Raw genomic sequence first — 17,561 nt, forward strand, 5'->3', positions numbered from 1 at the left:
CACTAGAAATATGAAACAATATTTTTGGAGCACTCTGTGCATTACCGCCCATAAAAATATTGTCGCCTCCATAATACTTTAGCTCCGTTCTTCTATTTGAAAATAAAAGAGTATGTGAGGTGATAAATTTTTACCAAGTACATTATTTCTCAATAAAGTATGTCAGCAATCTGTCGTAGTTAGCAATATAGCTACAAGGTCTACAAGACATATATCATCTTGTTTACTGATTTCAGAACTGTCGTCAGGCGCAGTCCGAACATTGCTTACACTCTGGAAAAGCGTTTGTGATAAGCTTCGCAAACCACAACGGCAATAGCTGAGTAAGGCCGCGGCGGTTATAAATGGCGGACGATATCAGGGCTGCGTTGGAACAGCCGCAAAAATGAAAGCTGCTCTCGTGGTTCTTGCTGGTAAGCGCACGCATCTTAATGCAGTACTTCGCCGTTATCAGAAGCGTTCTTAGTGAACACTGTGATACTAGACAGAATGACAGTTTATTCAATTCGTACTTTGTAATGAGAGTGATGATGTATGTTGTACATGAAAGCATGTATTCTCATGGTTTAAAACTGTAGCAGCTAAGTCCGTACTTTATGGTGAAGTACTGGGACGTGTAACTAACCTAGCGCTTATTGTCCTTGGAAAGTGTGTAAACATCTGTTTACTTTTGGCTTCATTTTGCCAGCGGTTACATGGAATATCAATCGCTCGATGTCGTTGCACAATTGTATTACTACTGAGGCCTTGCCCTTTTCTTCCCATCAAGAGGTGGTGGGTGTGGTGACTCATTATTTAAGAAACGGGAGCCGTATTCTGGAGGACCAGGGTTGTAAATCTGCTTCAACTATCCATATTTAGGCTCACTGCCATTCTTCTAAATAGTTGACGGCAAGTGCACGAAGAGTTCACAACACATCCTTTTCCAACCGAGATAGTAATCCGTCCGTAATGACGTGCTCGCCAACAGGTCGAGAAGACCTAACCAAGCTTGCCAATATTTTCATTATGATTGCGTTATGTTCTGTTCACATTTTTCTGAAGAATTTACCGTAGTAAAAGTACAGTTCGCAGTTGTTTCCGAATTTAGGCAAAATACTGGTTTGATGAAGCACTCCCGACCACTCTGTCGTCAGCAAGCCTCTTCATCTCGGAATAACGAAGCCAACCAGTATACATTGAAACTTCACTACCATATTCATCCTTCGTCTCCTTGCTCCCTGTACAATTTTTACCGTCGCCCCCTCCCCCTCCCCCCCCCCCCCCAACGAAGTGGCCGTGCGGTTCTATGCGCTCCAGTCTGGAACCGCGCAACCGTTACGGTCGCAGGTTCGAATCCTGCCTCGGGCATGGATGTGCGTGATGTCCTTAGGTTAGTTAGGTTTAATTAGTTCTAAGTTCTAGGGAACTAATGACCTCAGAAGTTGAGTCCCATTGTGCTCAGAGCCATTTGAACCCCCCCCCCCTTGCCCCCTCTTCCTGTTCTCCCAGCACTCTTCCAAACTCGCACACAAACTTCTCTCAATTTTCAAACGAGCTATTTACTGATGCATCAAGCTATCAAAAGATCCCCCCTTTTACTCAAGCTCTTCTATAAATTTGTTTTCTCCTCATTTCATTTCAGGACCTCATTAGATATTTGTCTACCATTCTTAACATCAGAAATTTTCTGCAACACTCCGTTTCAAAAGATTCGGTTCCCTTCTTGTCTGAATCGCTTATCTTTCACGTTTAACTTCCATACATGGCACTTTGTAGAGTCTTGTATTTCATCCTCTGCTTTTTTGTGGTAATAGCCTTTGTTGTAAATGTCGAAACTCTATGTGGAAGTAAAATGTTATGATTCTGATCTCATATGGGGCAACGGTTTGCATAAGCAATTAAATTTTTTAATACGATATTAGCCGTTTTTCATTTTTGTCTGTATTTCGAGCCGTGAAACCGTTCCCTCTATTAGCACATTCCACGAAGTTATAATTTATTTCTGTAATTATTCACTAGTTAAAATTGGTTCTCAAGAATTTCTCCGTTTTTCTAGTCTAACTCATATTTATTCATCGAAATCACTGGTTTCCCTTTGCCTTCGTCTGTGTATCACTCAGCGATAGCTAGCTTGAGGTTTCAGACTGGCCGAACTTATCGCATCGTATTCCCTTCTGTACTTTAATGATCGTGATTATTACTGAATACATCTTTGACCATGCTTGAAGCTTCTAAATTCCTCACTGACTATTCAGTCCTAAACATTATTTCATTATTTCAGTACTACACATTATCGCTAACACATACAGACTTGTTATATCAAAATATTCAGTGCTTCACGCTCTGATGACATTACTGAAGTATATCCTTGTTTAATATCGGTATTTTTCTTTTCTTATATCACGCTGCAGCACTGCACCTCTCCGTAGTTCTGGCCTTCGATGTACCTGTGCCTTTCGCTCTACCTTTAATAGAGTCCCCCATCTACCATTTGTAAATAACAATACTTTTCATTTCTTCGAAATCTTTTGTAAACATACTATATCAGGAAGCATTTTTTTCGTACGATCTTGTTTTCAGTTTATTAACTTCTGCAGATTTACACTGCCTGTTTTCTCATCTTTTAAACCATTCCATTTCTGACTTCCAGCGCGAAACTAATCTATTCAGTGTCCCGTAGATATTTCCTCACTCCCTACGATTCTTCATTGCTTATATGTAATTGAGAACATTAACTTCAGGATGATGCGCTGTCGAGTATTTAGATCTCCAATCTTCGTGTAAGAAAATGATGTGTCAGGTACGTTCCAGGTATAAGAGGACTTCTCGATGCTTCCTGATTTTGGAGGAAGGTGGCTACAAAACGTGGCCTAACGAGATGTTCAGAGCCCGGAAACGTCTGTTTCATGCTAAGCATCCGCATATTCTGTAATTTTTGTTACTATTGACATGGCTATAAATTTTCGTGTTCTTTACGTTTCATTTTATTAATTCTTACAACTTTGAAATGCTAAGCACTTCTCTCATTTTGCCCTCCTATTTACAACTCATTTATTCCTAGCCGAAGATCGGCAGTACAAACTAGCATCCTGCCAGAAATCTTTCATAAACGTCGTAGTCATTATGTAAACATAATGTAATTATTTTTACGCACTTCTCCGTCTACATGTTGTCGGCCGTCGATAATTCTTCTATTGTTAGTGACAATGTTACAACTCTTTCACCGCCAATTTAAACTGTCGTTGTTACTCCAGAAGCTATTGGCAGATTATACTGAAAGTTTTGCACCCCAAAGAGCAGTGAATTCGGTGATCGAACCAGAGATGTGAAATACTAGATGCTGGCAATAGTGCAGGTGTAAGAAATTAATATCAGAAATTTTAAAACAGATGTAATGGAGACGTAGGAATGTAACGTAAAAGTAAATCCTGGTGGTGGTCACGGAGCACAAACTCTAGTGGTGAGAGCATGAGGGAGGAAAATAAACAAATTCAAATAAACAAATTCGGAATTTGTCTTAAATGATTTAGTACGAGTAGCCAGAGTAGAGGAATTCCACCACAATCCTCCACGCGTAACTGCAATGTGACATTTCTATCGGTGTATGAAAAGAGGGAAACCACTGAGTAGTGGAAAAATTTTTTGCCGAACGAAGTAGGACTGGAAGACCACCGTGATTACGATATGAAGCAGTGAACCAGCATATATACCAGTGAGTCAGCGTCAACATATTTGTCATCCATGTGTCGTTGATGACGAAGCTGATGTAGAATTTGACATAAGCCAAGAGTTTACATGCGGTAACAAATACATTATTTTTGTTCATAGGAAAATAGTGCAGTGGGCGCCTGCACAAGGCAGCTGTGCGATGATCACAAGTGATAGTTGCGATTATGTACCGAATAATAACACAGGAAATGTTCACACACATCATAATCCACTTTCTGTCTACTATAATTATTTCCTTGGGCCTTTGTCCCGCTTCAACGCTGGCTCGGCTCCGGTTACTACGGATCTGGCAATGTTAGTGTCAGAGGGTGGCCGGATTCCCTGCCCGTCGCCACTCTGTACCCCCCCCCCCCCCAGGACGGAAGTAGTGTATCCCAGCTGTTTACGTCTAGTGTAATCCGTGAAGCATTGCTAACGGTTTCAAATGTCTGCGAGTCGTGTAACTGAGTCGGGACATGGGGTCCAGTATTCACCTAGTGGGATGTGGAAAACCGCCTAAAAATCACATCCAGGCTAGTTGGCACACCAGCCCTCATCGTTAATCCGCCGGACGGATTCGATCCGGTGCCGTCGCGCCTACCTGAGTGCAGGAAGCACGCAATACCGCTCTCTGCTAACCGGCGGGTGCACTTTCTGTTTACTATGTACGGCTATTTATGTGATATATGATTCCTTGGCGTTAACACCTGTGACGAAATTTTTAGTTCCATAGCAGAACAACAATGTAAGACATGTGTACAACGAGGAGTACTTGTACACTGACGTGGCAGAAGTGGTGGGACAAGACAAGACCAAATATATGATCGGGAGTGCATTGGCGGGGCTACCATAATAATCGCACGAAGGGAACTAACAGACTTTGCAAGTCAAGAGTGGTAGTTGGAGCCAGACGCGTGGGACATTCCATTTTGGATATAGTTGGATTAGTATTACCTCTTATCACGGACAACGTAGTGGCGCATGGCCTACACTCCACGACCGACAGCAGCGGTTTATGCTTTAACTTGTCAGTGCTGACAGACAACCAACACTTAATGAAACAGCCGCAGAAATCAGATTGAGATACACGTCGAACTTATCCGTTAGGAGAGAGTGGCGAAATTAGGCGTTAATGGGCTATGCCAACAGACGACCGCCGCGATTACTTTTGCTAACAGCACGACATCGCCTTCAGCGCCTTTCCTTGGCTCGCAGCCACATCCGGCATAGACGACTGGAAGACCATGGCCCTGTCATATGAGTAACGATTTGGTTATTACGAGGTGATGGTAGGTTTCGAGAGAGGCGCAGACCTAACTAAGTCATGGATCCAGATTATCAAGAAGCCACTGTGAAAACTTGTGGTGGCTCCATATCGGCGGCTGCTGTGTTTGCACGGAATGGACTGATTCCTCTGGTGCAACTGAACCGATTATTGACTGTAAATGGTTATGTTCGGCTATTTAGATGTCGTTTGCAGGTTGTCCTGAACTTCTTATTTTATGGATAACAGTGCATCATGTCACCGGGCTACAATTCTTCGCTGTTGGTTTCAGGAACATTCTGGACAATTCGAGTGAACGAGTTGGCCATCCAGATCGCCCGACATGAATCTCATCGTAATCGAGTGGTCAGTTCGTGCACAAAACCCAGCACAGACAACTGTGGACGGCTGTAGAAACAATATGGTTCATTATTTCTGCGTGGGGCTTCCAATAACATGTTGAGTCCACGTCGCATGGGGTTGCTGCAGTGCGCCGGGCAGAAGGATGTTCGATGCGATATAAAGAGCTTTCCCATGAATTCTGTGTCCACAGTGAACGTTTTGATTAACAGTCGTGGACCTCGCAACGTAAACCCGTTATGGAAGTAACTGTTACCTGCACTGAGAAGTGGTTTGTGATGATAAATGAGCGGCAGCTTGACGTTGTTCCTCGCACCTGCGTTGCAGTGGTCGCCGTGGTGGCGGTGTGCGACGCGAGGTGGAGGCCGACCACGGCGCGGCCGTGCGACGACCGCTGCACCCTCGAGTACAGCCCCGTGTGCGTCCGCGACCCGGACGGCGCCTACTACTTGTTCAGCAACGAGTGCTTCCTGAGGGTCTGCAGGTGTCGCACCGACGTTGGTGAGCAATATTCTCAAATTAATATCGTTCCTTACGCACTCTTATGCACGCACTAGCGTAAGCTATCTGAATTGAGGTACGCATTCAGTTTTCCCTTTTCATTTGCGATTTTTCATAGAAGATAAAATGGGAAACGAAATTGTCGCTCCCAAGGAAGAAACGAAATCTGCAGATATTATCGAGTACACTGTAACTGATAATTTTTTTCTGGGTTCACACCATAGCTTCTGTTAAATTTGGAGAGAATCCTCATTCTACCACACTGAATTTAAAATTGTGATATATTCAGCACTACTAGTCTCGGATGTGGCCTATTATGAAGTGCTTCGAAAATAGTAACAACGCATCAGAGTGAAAAGGAAGTTACAACATAAAAACAATTCTACTATACTCGACGCAGTGTTTTCCCTAACACATTATTTACCAGCAACTCAGATGGACACATCGTCCTCGCGTGTCATGCGTAACTGTACGTAGTATAGTCGTCAAAATACGTGATGTCATACACAACATGAGTAGAAATATGGGACTGCGAGAGCTATAGCATTAACATACTGTTAAGACGTAACATACACTCCTGGAAATTGAAATAAGAACACCGTGAATTCATTGTCCCAGGAAGGGGAAACTTTATTGACACATTCCTGGGGTCGGATACATCACATGATCACATTGACAGAACCACAGGCACATAGACACAGGCAACAGAGCATGCACAATGTCGGCACTTGTACAGTGTATATACACCTATCGCAGCAATGCAGGCTGCTATTCTCCCATGGAGACGATCGTAGAGATGCTGGATGTAGTCCTGTGGAACGGCTTGCCATGCCATTTCCACCTGGCGCCTCAGTTGGACCAGCGTTCGTGCTGGACGTTCAGACCGCGTGAGACGACGCTTCATCCAGTCCCAAACATGCTCAATGGGGGACAGATCTGGAGATCTTGCTGGCCAGGGTAGTTGACTTACACCTTCTAGAGCACGTTGGGTGGCACGGGATACATGCGGACGTGCATTGTCCTGTTGGAACAGCAAGTTCCCTTGCCGGTCTAGGAATGGTAGAACGATGGGTTCGATGACGGTTTGGATGTACCGTGCACTATTCACTGTCACCTCGACGATCACCAGAGGTGTACGGCCAGTGTAGGAGATCGCTCCCCACACCATGATGCCGTGTGTTGGCCCTGTGTGCCTAGGTCGTATGCAGTCCTGATTGTGGCGCTCACCTGCACGGCGCGAAACACGCATACGACCATCATTGGCACCACGGCAGAAGCGACTCTCATCGCTGAAGACGACACATCTCCATTCGTCCCTCCATTCACGCCTGTCGCGACACCACTGGAGGCGGGCTGCACGATGTTGGGGCGTGAGCGGAGGACGGCCTAACGGTGTGCGGGACCGTAGCCCAGCTTCATGGAGACGGTTGCGAATGGTCCTCGCCGATACCCCAGGAGCAACAGTGTCCCTAATTTTCTGGGAAGTGGTGGTGCGGTCCCCTGCGGCACTGCGTAGTATCCTACGGTCTTGGCGTGCATCCGTGCGTCGCTGCGGTCCGGTCCCAGGTCGACGGGCACGTGCACCTTCCGCCGACCACTGGCGACAACATCGATGTACTGTGGAGACCTCACGCCCCACGTGTTGAGCAATTCGGCGGTACGTCCACCTGGCGTCCCGCATGCCCACTATACGCCCTCGCTCAAAGTCCGTCAACTGCACATACGGTTCACGTCCACGCTGTCGCGGCATGCTACCAGTGTTAAAGACTGCAATGGAGCTCCGTATGCCAAGGCAAACTTGCTGACACTGACGGCGGCGGTGCACAAATGCTGCGCAGCTAGCGCCATTCGACGGCCAACACCGCGGTTCCTGGTGTGTCCGCTGTGGCGTGCGTGTGATCATTGCTTGTACAGCCCTCTCGCAGTGTCCGGAGCAAGTATGGTGGGTCTGACACACCGGTGTCAATGTGTTCTTTTTTCCATTTCCAGGAGTGTATAACAGTAACAAGTAGACAAATTTCGTGTGCATAATAACACAGCACATCTATACATAGCTAGATGTGTTATTCTTACACATGTAGAAGTCTGGAAAACTGTACCTGTCGGTCAGAGAACTCATTTTCAAAGTTTCTTTAAGTGCTATCGATACTCGAATGCAAAGTATATCTTCTGTCTTCTACTATCAGTAACACGGAACACGGGATGAAAAACATCAGTATTTACAAAGCATGGTCAAACATATCCACTGATGATATGTCACATCATAGTTCAGAAACAGAAAATGAATGTTTGAACACATTTATTCGTTACAATCATAATAAGCGACATTTGTAGCGCCGCGTCTCGATACTAATAACTTGAGAAATAACACTAAAGTATAAGTGAACGTACACACTTGTCTGTAGTACAAAAGAAAGCGTTTGTGAATGCAACAAAAGATACTTAATGACAGCACCTCATCGTTCTGTAGAATAAGAGACACAGAAATACAGTGAAAGTAAAGATTAACACTAAGGAGCAGTATGTGTGTTGTGTTTTAGATCGTACATATAATTACAGGATTTAAATACAGATTTTGTGGATACACGTGTGTGACGTAAGCTTGCTGTTTTCGTAATTTCTGTCGTAGATATCTGCAACGAGACAGATCACTCCTCCTGATTTAGTGTTTGAAAAGTTAGGCATTTTTGTTGGTTACTGCTTTATTTGGTCCTATATCCTGAGAGGGGGCACTGACATGTTATCGTTGTAAAACACTGACTTGGAACATATTATGTAGATATAAAATTAAAAGCACGACCTATGTAAATCCATAATTTATCATAAAGTTTGAAGGGAAAATTTAAAATGAAAACAAGAACGAAAATCTCACGAAATTTATTGGTACGCGTCAAAGAACATCAGTATCACCATAATCTTCTTCTTCAATTTAACTTTTCTTTATAAAGCTACTGAACTTTAAAATCAGACATTCCTTGCAAGAGCATAAACTGATATATTTTGTACAGGGTGTTCATAAATTCCCGTTACAACCTTCTTAGACTTCTACAGGGGAGTGAATACACATTTTTTTGAACAGGAACCCATATCCGTAAATGTACCGTTCCAATTCAGATGAGTAACGCGTCCACGTTTGCTGGGGTAAAGAGAAAAGCCTGAGAGATGGTTGCCTTCGTATGTAATAGGGTACCGGGTGACGTGTACTACGTCAGATGGTCACTTAATGTCACTTATCTCTCTTGCTCCGAGACCTGTTCAATGCCTTTGCGTCTTCGATGCAGTAAACGTTTTCAGAATACACAGACATCCTTATTGTGTGCGGTTCAGATCAATTTAACGAAAAAGCTGCAATTCGGCTCTATCAAGAACGTCTCGCGCAACGTATACGCCATTGCTTGAACGTTTTTCCCATTACGCAGCGACTCCGAGACACAGGTACCTCTACCGTGGGGAGGAGTGACAGAGGCGCTCCATGGCCACGTTGAACGCTCGATTTTCAAGCAGTGCTGCACAGCGTTGAAGAGAAACCGTCAACGAGTACTCGGACACTTGCACGTGAAGTGGGTGTTAGTATCGTCAGGGACGTTCTGCATGAGCAGCAATTACATCCGCACAGAGGGTGCATACTATCGGTCCAGCCGCTTTCCACAATGCGTTGGCCTCTGCAAGTGGTTCCCGCGCCACAGCATCGACATACTTGTTTCCACCTCGAGATCTGTTTACAAATGAATGTAAGTTCACTAGGGAATGGGTCCTGAAATTGCGAAATGGCCATGCCTTGGCAGACGAAAACACTCGAGCCACGCAGGTTCAGCGATTGCAACACTGGTTTGGTATTAAAGAGTGGGCAGTTATTCTGGAAGGACGTATGACCCAATGACGTGATCGTCCAGAGTAAATGGCCACACTTGAATACGAAACCAGTGTTGCAATCACTGAACCTGCGTGGCACGAGCGTTTTCGTCTGCCAAGGCATGGCTATTTTAGAATTTCAGACCCCATTGCCTAGTGAACTTTCATTTATTTGAGAACAGATCTGGAGGTGGAAACACGTATGTCGATGCAGTGCCACTAATAATCGCACCACAGATTCTGTCACACTATTGGAATACACAAATGCGAAATAATCACAAAAATGTTTCGCAGAACGCTGTATAAGTAGATCAGTATATCATGCCATATAAGGACTACCTTACCAAACTCTAAGTACGTTTCATTGTACAGCATGAAAACTGCAATCAATTTGTATGTATGTTACACGTCCGTCGTGAGCATTCATTCCTGCACATGCTTCATTCCTCCTTAAAGAACATCCAATAGTGTGATTACACCTGAGTGTGCACGTATTTCGTCACATACAGGTAGGTATGTGCTTGTTTCCGACAAGTATGGAATACATCAGCGTGTTTAAAGCACCGTATAGGCAGAAATACAAGTGCTTAAAGTCAGGTGATAACAGAGGCTATTCGACCTCTCCAAAACCAATGTATCACCCATCAAACCTTTATGTTAAATACTGCTATACGAGGCGTACAAAATACTGTTTCACGATGACGAGCATAAAGTACATTAGCTGCCTTTTCCAATGCTGCTGTATGACGAATTTGAGACATTGATAATAAGCAGTTCTCTATGAGTCTTTGATTGAGAATTCCTGTCCATACATTGATACTAAAGCTTGTCTGGATGATAACATGAGAAACTGCATCTGTGTAGTTATTTACTATTCCATTCTGTGTGCATCCCAAATCGTCAGCGAGTATAATTCGGATCTACTGTAACCCAGCATGGATTCACAGTATTTCGTTCCTGTGCGACGGAACTAACTATTTGTTCTCTTAAAAGGTGAGTGCTACCGGCAGGGGATCTCAAATCGATGTCATACTACCGTGTTTACAGAAAGTTTTTATTCCGTTTCTCACAAGTGGCTTCTAATCAAACGGCGTGTCTACCGAGTGTCGTCTCAATTGTGCGACTTGATTCGTAATTTGCTGTCAGAAAAGTGACAGTTGGCCGTCAATGAAGGAAACTGATCGAGTAAAACGGAAGCTAAATCTTCCCTTCACCAACGAAGAGTTACAGGCCTTCTGAAGTTCCTAATCTACTTTAATGATTTAGTAGAAAATGTGAGCAATCATCTTATATTTTTTACGGATGATGCTGTAATTTAGCGCCTAGTAAAGTCAACAGAAAATTAAAACCAACTACAGCATTTTTGTGCACCATATGTGTATGGTACGAAAAGTAGCAATTGACTACAAATAATAAAATTATGAGGTCATCCACATAAGTACTGAAAGAACTTCGTAGAATTTCGGTAACACGACAAATCACAAAAATCTTAAAATTGTAAATTCAGCTGAATACTTGGGAATAATACTTACGAATTTAATTTGGAACTATCACACAGATGATGATGTGCGGAGGCTAACCGAAGACTGCTCACAAGATGCAAGATATCCACTAAACAGACTGTCTTCAGCTGTCTTCAGTGTACTTGTCCTCTGATCAAGTACTGCTGTGAAGTACGAGATCCTTATCAGGACACTGGTAAAGTCCAAGGCAGGGCAGAGGAGAGAGTTTCACGCTATTATAAGTGGTTTCGGGTGTCCAACATTAAAACAAACACGTTCTCCGATGCGATGACAGTTTTTCGCCACATTTAAATCTCCAATTTTCTACCGTGGACGCTAAAATATTTTGTTGACGCCCACTTGCATGCGAATTAATGATTATCGTAAAAAGCAAGAGAAATCAGAGCTCCCATGGAGGGATTTAAGCGTTCATTCTTCCCGTGTGCTGTTCGAGAGTGTAACGGTAAGGACATAGTGAGCAAGTGGTTCGCTGAACCCTCTACTAGAAAATTGAGCGAGAGTTGCAGAGTAGTCATGTAGATGTAAATGTAGTAGCAGATGTAGATGTGGAAGGGAACTGCAAATCGTCAGCTATTCACCTTGAAGTCCATTAGACGATTTGTGGCGATCTTGTAGCCTCGTAGCCGGGCGACACACCCGTAAGATATATTGCTGAATTAATTACTTGAACAGCAGGAACCACATAAGAGCGTGGTATAAGTCTTCAGCTGCCTCAATTCTTCGCACATACTTTTCGCAATACCCTTCAATTTGTGGCAACAATCTCTCAGCCACAGGCGGAGTGACAGCTGTATGTGGTTTACCGTGTTACCTTGTTCTTATAGTGAATGATCACGTCACAGGGACAAACTGCTGAATTTTTTTTCCAGGTTTAATGCAACGCTGACGATTCTGTGCTGCCTACATGTCTAGTTTCTGTCAATTAATGCCCTAGGATAACCTATAGCAGAATACCATAATTGCCATTACCGCGTGGAATATTGAGACACCATATCATTGTTGACGTTGTTCACACTTCACTAAATCACTGACCTTCATCTGATGCCAACACAACCTCAGACAGATATGTGTGGAATGGGTTTAGTAGGACACCGTTGAAAATTTTTTTAGAACCTCTCTGGTGTGCAGACATGTTTTAGTCATGGAGAAGGAGAACTTCGTTTGCATTTGTATGGGGACGAACACGCTAAAAACGTTTGTTAAATGCCGCAGGATCACAGCTGTATGGCGGGACGGCATGCGAGAAATCGGACAGGTTTGTACGGCCTTGTTGCAGTGATGCTGGACGCCTCAGTCAGCTGCTCACCTTGATTTTGTTCACTGCCAGGTCTCCGTAGATATTCTGCGAGCGCCTATGTCTATCCGTGAAAAGAAAATCAATGTTCCCGTTACAGACGCCACCAATCGGAATTTCATTAGACAGTAGCTGATTGGGGAATATTCCACGATATCCCACAACAAATTCCGTAATTTAGCAACCAAAATTGGCCTAGAATGTGTTGCTACTCATTGAACGCCTCTCGTAGAACAGTAAGTTTCTAAAAATGTATTTGATCCCGAGCAGATGTTTCTAAAACTTTTTCCTTGTTTTGATGTGTACTAAATCCTGTAGACATAGAGAACACTTTTCGAAGCTCATGCAATAACGTGTCTATGAATCACTGCGGAGGAGAACTGCAATTGGTGTATTATTACTAAGAGTTCCGCGCAGCTCCGTTTCATGAACCGGATAAACTGCCATAAAGCGCTTGTGTGAGATCGTGACCCCTACACGTCAAACGTGTGTGGCAGCTATGACTGGAACCATATCTTCTAGGAAGGCTTGCTGAAAAGTAATGTCTCCGAATTTCTTACGTGAAAACTCTTGAAGGTTTGTAAATAAAAAAATGTAACTAGCATTCATACACCTTTCTTCTTCTTAGCTACACATTTGCAGCCCGCCGCTTTAGAGCTCCCAATTGCTGTATGGAAAATGGTGGATATGACGTAACTTTGTCAGTGCGTGAGTAACAGCGTTTGTAACCGAGTTCGTCTGCCCTTGCAGCATAGTCACCACGAGGACGCCAGACCACACCCAATTGTTTCCAAAACTTAAAGAAAAGCTTCGACGACTTCACTTTGGTGGTGATGAATTGGTGCAAGCAGAGGAGATGCTGTGGCTCCGTCTACATCTATATCTACATGGATGCTCTACAAACCACATTTAATTGCCTGACAGAGGGCTCACCGAACCACCTTTACAATTCTCTATTATTCCAATCTCTCGTAGAGTTCTTATTTCCATTATTTTGTCCTGGTGATCGTTTCTCCTTACGTACGTCGGTGTCAGCAAAACATTTTGGCATTCGGTGAGAGAGTTAGTGATTGGAATTTCGTGAGAAGATGTCCAGCCAAAGTCTTGTATCATTACAGTGACACTCTCTCCCATATTTCGCGATAATACGAAACGTTCTGCCCTTCTTTGAACTTTTTCGATGTAGTCCGTCAGTCCTATCTGGTAAGGATCCCACACCGCGTAGAGGACGTACAAGCGTAATGTACGCAGTGTCCTTAGTAGATCTTTTACTATTCCTAAGTGTCCTTCCAATAAAACGCAGTCTTTGGTTAGCCTACCCCACAACACATTCTATGTATTCATTCCAATTTAAATTGTTCGTAATGGAATTTGATAGGCACTTAGTTGAATTTACCACCTTTGGATTTGATGGATTTATAGTGTAACCGAAGTGTGACGAATTCTTTTTAGTACTCATGTTGATGACATCACATTTTCGTTATTGAGGGTCAACTGCCAATTTTCGCATCATTCAGATATCTTTTCTAAATCGTTTCACAATTTTTTGGATTTTCTGATGACTTTATTAGTCGATAAACGACAGCGTCATCTGCAAAAAAACCTATGACAGCTGCTCAGATTGTCTCCCAAATCGTTTAAATAGATAAGGAACAGCAAAGGGCTTATAACACTACCTTGGGGAACGCAAGAAATCACTTCTGTTTTACTAGATGTCTTTCCGTCAGTTACTACGAACTGTGACCTCTCTGACAGAAAAGAAATCACTTCTGTTTTACTCGATGACTTTCCGTCAGTTACTACGAAACTGTGACCTCTCTGACAGAAAGTCACTAATCCAGTCACTTAACTAAGGCCATATTCCACAAGCACGCAATTTCACTACAAGCCGCTTGTGTGGTGCAGTGTCAAACATGCTATAGTGGGGACATGTATAAACGTGTCTCTCATAATTAGTATCCAGGATGACTATGCTGAGAAATAAATATGTAGAAGTCAAGAATAAAGATGTAGAACTTGGTTTTATTGAAAAAGTTTTAAGAGCTTTCGCATAAGAAATAGGGGGCATTACTTTGCAGCTGAGCCTCGTATTAGCTGCTCTTCATTTTTTTGTCGTGATAATGATATAATAAGCAAGCAGTTGCGTACAAGGAATTTAATTTCTTGATCGCTTTTATCCTCTTTGTATGGAAGATACTTTCTTGTTTTGCACCTGTTTTAAAATAAATTTCCTGATCTTCACAAGTGTTAGGGTCATTTGTTTTCCATAGCGTTGTATGACTGTCTAATGTGCATAAGCTGTATCTTCTGCTAAAAGTTTCGCTATGTTCTCACTTGGGCCACTAGTCCGTTTTCATTAAAAGGTGAAATAGTGGCTGGCAGTATTCTCTCCAAGTTTTGTTTATGACCTGGAGAACTGGCGCTCCGAAACATTACAACTGTGAATGAAGTTAGAAATATCTGAAACTTGCACACTGTAAACCAACGCAACAGCGTTTTGTAAGTGCTGGCCTAAATCGTTATGCTGTATATTATAGCTGATGACCTTGTTCCGTTTGCGTTGCAGAGTTCACGAGACTGGACGACTCCGACGAGTGTCCCTCCGACGCAGCGACGAAGTGCCCGGACCAGCTGCGCTCTCCGGGCGGCGCCTACGGCGACAGCGTGGAGGCGCCCGAATCGCAGTCAGACGCCTCCGACTCGTCCGAAGAGGGTGACAGCAACAGGAGGCGCCACGAGCAAGAAGAGCGCTACTTCTGAAGACACCGGGAGCCGCAGGGCCGCGTCTAATGCAGCAGCTTGGGTGTCACCACTCGATATGTTCCCCGCGGCAATGTTACTGCTGCAGTAGTACATTCCACTGTGCCACTAATGTCTGAAACACTGTTGTGCACCATTGCGTTACTTGTAGATTTGTTCACACTGAAGAATCACTGTCATCATATTTTTCATCAGCTGTCTGTGATTTGCAATTCATATGCTCTTAATGAAAAAATTCTGTTATTTTTAAGAAAAATTAAACTAGCTGCTGCGATGCTACATCTCGTTTCTTTTATTAGTATTTCCTAGTTCGGAATAGACTCTTTGGATGTGAGGCATCGGACTTTGGATCAGCAACGATCTTGTATAGCAGCAGCTAACAGCTCGGTAATTAATGTTACATGATGCACTTCATAGAAATATAGTACAGGCAAGCTACATCTTTCGAAATAATTAATAAGAATTTTTATGTGAGGAGAGAAGGAGATTCCTTCTAAACTTTTAGGCGACTGATGGTGTGACACAAACACAACAAACGGAGCACAGTAGCTGACATACTTGCACCTATCTACATTTACTCTCGCAGACACTATAAAAATCAAACAACATTAACATGACTAATATTCAGCAAATAATTACATGATTGACCTGCAATGCAGTGACGACACAATGCGCAGTATGGCGGAAGGCCTTTTAGTCACAAATATACGAAACATTTACTTTTCATAAGTGAGAGTGTGCAAAAGACCATGTCTGGTATGTATGTGAAAGACAATATTCAGCTGAACGTGATGCAAGAGCTGTAACTGTAGTGAATAACACTTTCATTTCATCATACAGACTGAAAGCTATGTTTTCACTGGACTTTCTTGGCACTTTACCTTATCAAATGTGCATTTCACAACAGACTGATACATTTGCTGCAGGAAGCTCAGTTACTATTTAGATGCATCCGCTGCGCTAGTTGACTTTAGAACGGCTAACTATGATTTGTACCAACTTCCTTTTGGTACTGTTGATTACTAAAGACCTTCTGGAAAACGTTACGTAGGATACGGATACTCTCACTATTTACTTAATGAAACACGAGAGACCAGTTGCAATAATCAAACAGGTGATTATTCAAATTAAATTATAGCAAAACAAATGGAAAATCCAGAAAGAAAGCCTGGCCCAGCAAATAGTCTAGAAAAATACAAAAGCGATTAGTTATAAGTAATCTAATTGGAATAAATTACAAGAACAGTAACCATAGGCCTCTGGTACCTCAGAGCGTACAAGAACTTTGCCAGCATAATACTTCAACATACGATGGTTGTCCCTGGACTTGTATAGTTCTCGTGGATGTTGGCTACGGTTTATGTTTTGCAATAACGCATAGTTATTAGACAATTGGAAAAAGTCGATATAGCTGTCAGTTGCAGACGCCATTTCATGTGTAACTTATAACAACCCCATTAGGTTCGACTTCTAAATCTTCTAAATGATGTGACTGTCTGTCAATGAAATTTCATTTAATATTTAATGTTCTAAGATATGATGTTACATTAGCTATTGTCTTCCTTCGGCATCAGCGTCTAATGGAAACTACAGATAATACGTCATATTGGGGTTCAACCACACGTTTAGTTACCAAACGCCAAACACTTAGTTGAGATCAAGCTATTATTTTGACGATTTATCATCACCCGTTTTGATTACATTCAGTTTTTCAAAATAAAGAACCTTCTGTATGCGCAGTACAAGTTCTTACAGATCGCAGCCTGACGGACTCACACTGATAGTACTAACAAGAAGTGAAGCGCTCGCGTTCGAGGTATATATATACCAGTATTTCTTCCAGTATGTTCCAGAAACCTTTTTTTTTCAGATCAAAGATTTGGATAATATCCTGTTTAACAAACGGTAAGCGTTAGAGTAAGGCATATATCACTTTAGTTGCAAAAATCTGAGAACAACTGCACCCGTAGTACTAAAATTTCTTTATCTAGACGTAAAATAAATAAGTAAAATATCAAGATATTCCACGTCACAAGGTTGCTTTATAATATAATTTTATGCAGTTTTTTTCTGAAACATTTAAGAGTCTTTTTTAAATATAATGGTGTACCATAATTCGCCGAATAACTGTTTTCTGTTTATCATTACGTAAATTAAATTTGGAAAACAGTAATGTAGGCGTGACATTAGTTACGATTGACATGGAGGAAAAATAGAAATCGAATTATGTTTTTAATACGTACAACATTCCAAATCTAGATCATTATCAAGGTAAATTTGCAACTAATTTTCGTAGCACAACAGTATCACAGAGAAA

At 42.6% G+C, this 17,561-nt stretch overlaps 1 protein-coding gene across 2 annotated transcripts; it reads left to right on the plus strand.

Moving 5' to 3' along the window:
- Positions 1-304: 304 nt before the first annotated feature.
- LOC126336206 (greglin-like) lies at positions 305-15,523 on the plus strand. 2 transcript variants are annotated; one of them, XM_049999713.1, is made up of 3 exons: positions 305-413; positions 5,642-5,815; positions 15,051-15,523. In XM_049999713.1, exons 1-3 carry the CDS (start codon positions 386-388, stop codon positions 15,242-15,244), a joined length of 396 nt encoding a protein of 131 aa, XP_049855670.1. In that variant the 5' UTR covers positions 305-385; the 3' UTR covers positions 15,245-15,523. The 2 variants fall into 2 exon arrangements, with proteins under 2 accessions (XP_049855670.1, XP_049855667.1); XM_049999710.1 differs by lacking the exon at positions 305-413 and adding an exon at positions 440-532 and having other exon boundaries at positions 5,247-5,815.
- The last annotated feature ends 2,038 nt before the right edge of the window (positions 15,524-17,561 follow it).

Source organism: Schistocerca gregaria, chromosome 2 (genome assembly GCF_023897955.1).
Source record: "Schistocerca gregaria isolate iqSchGreg1 chromosome 2, iqSchGreg1.2, whole genome shotgun sequence".
Lineage (NCBI taxonomy): Eukaryota > Metazoa > Arthropoda > Insecta > Orthoptera > Acrididae > Schistocerca > Schistocerca gregaria.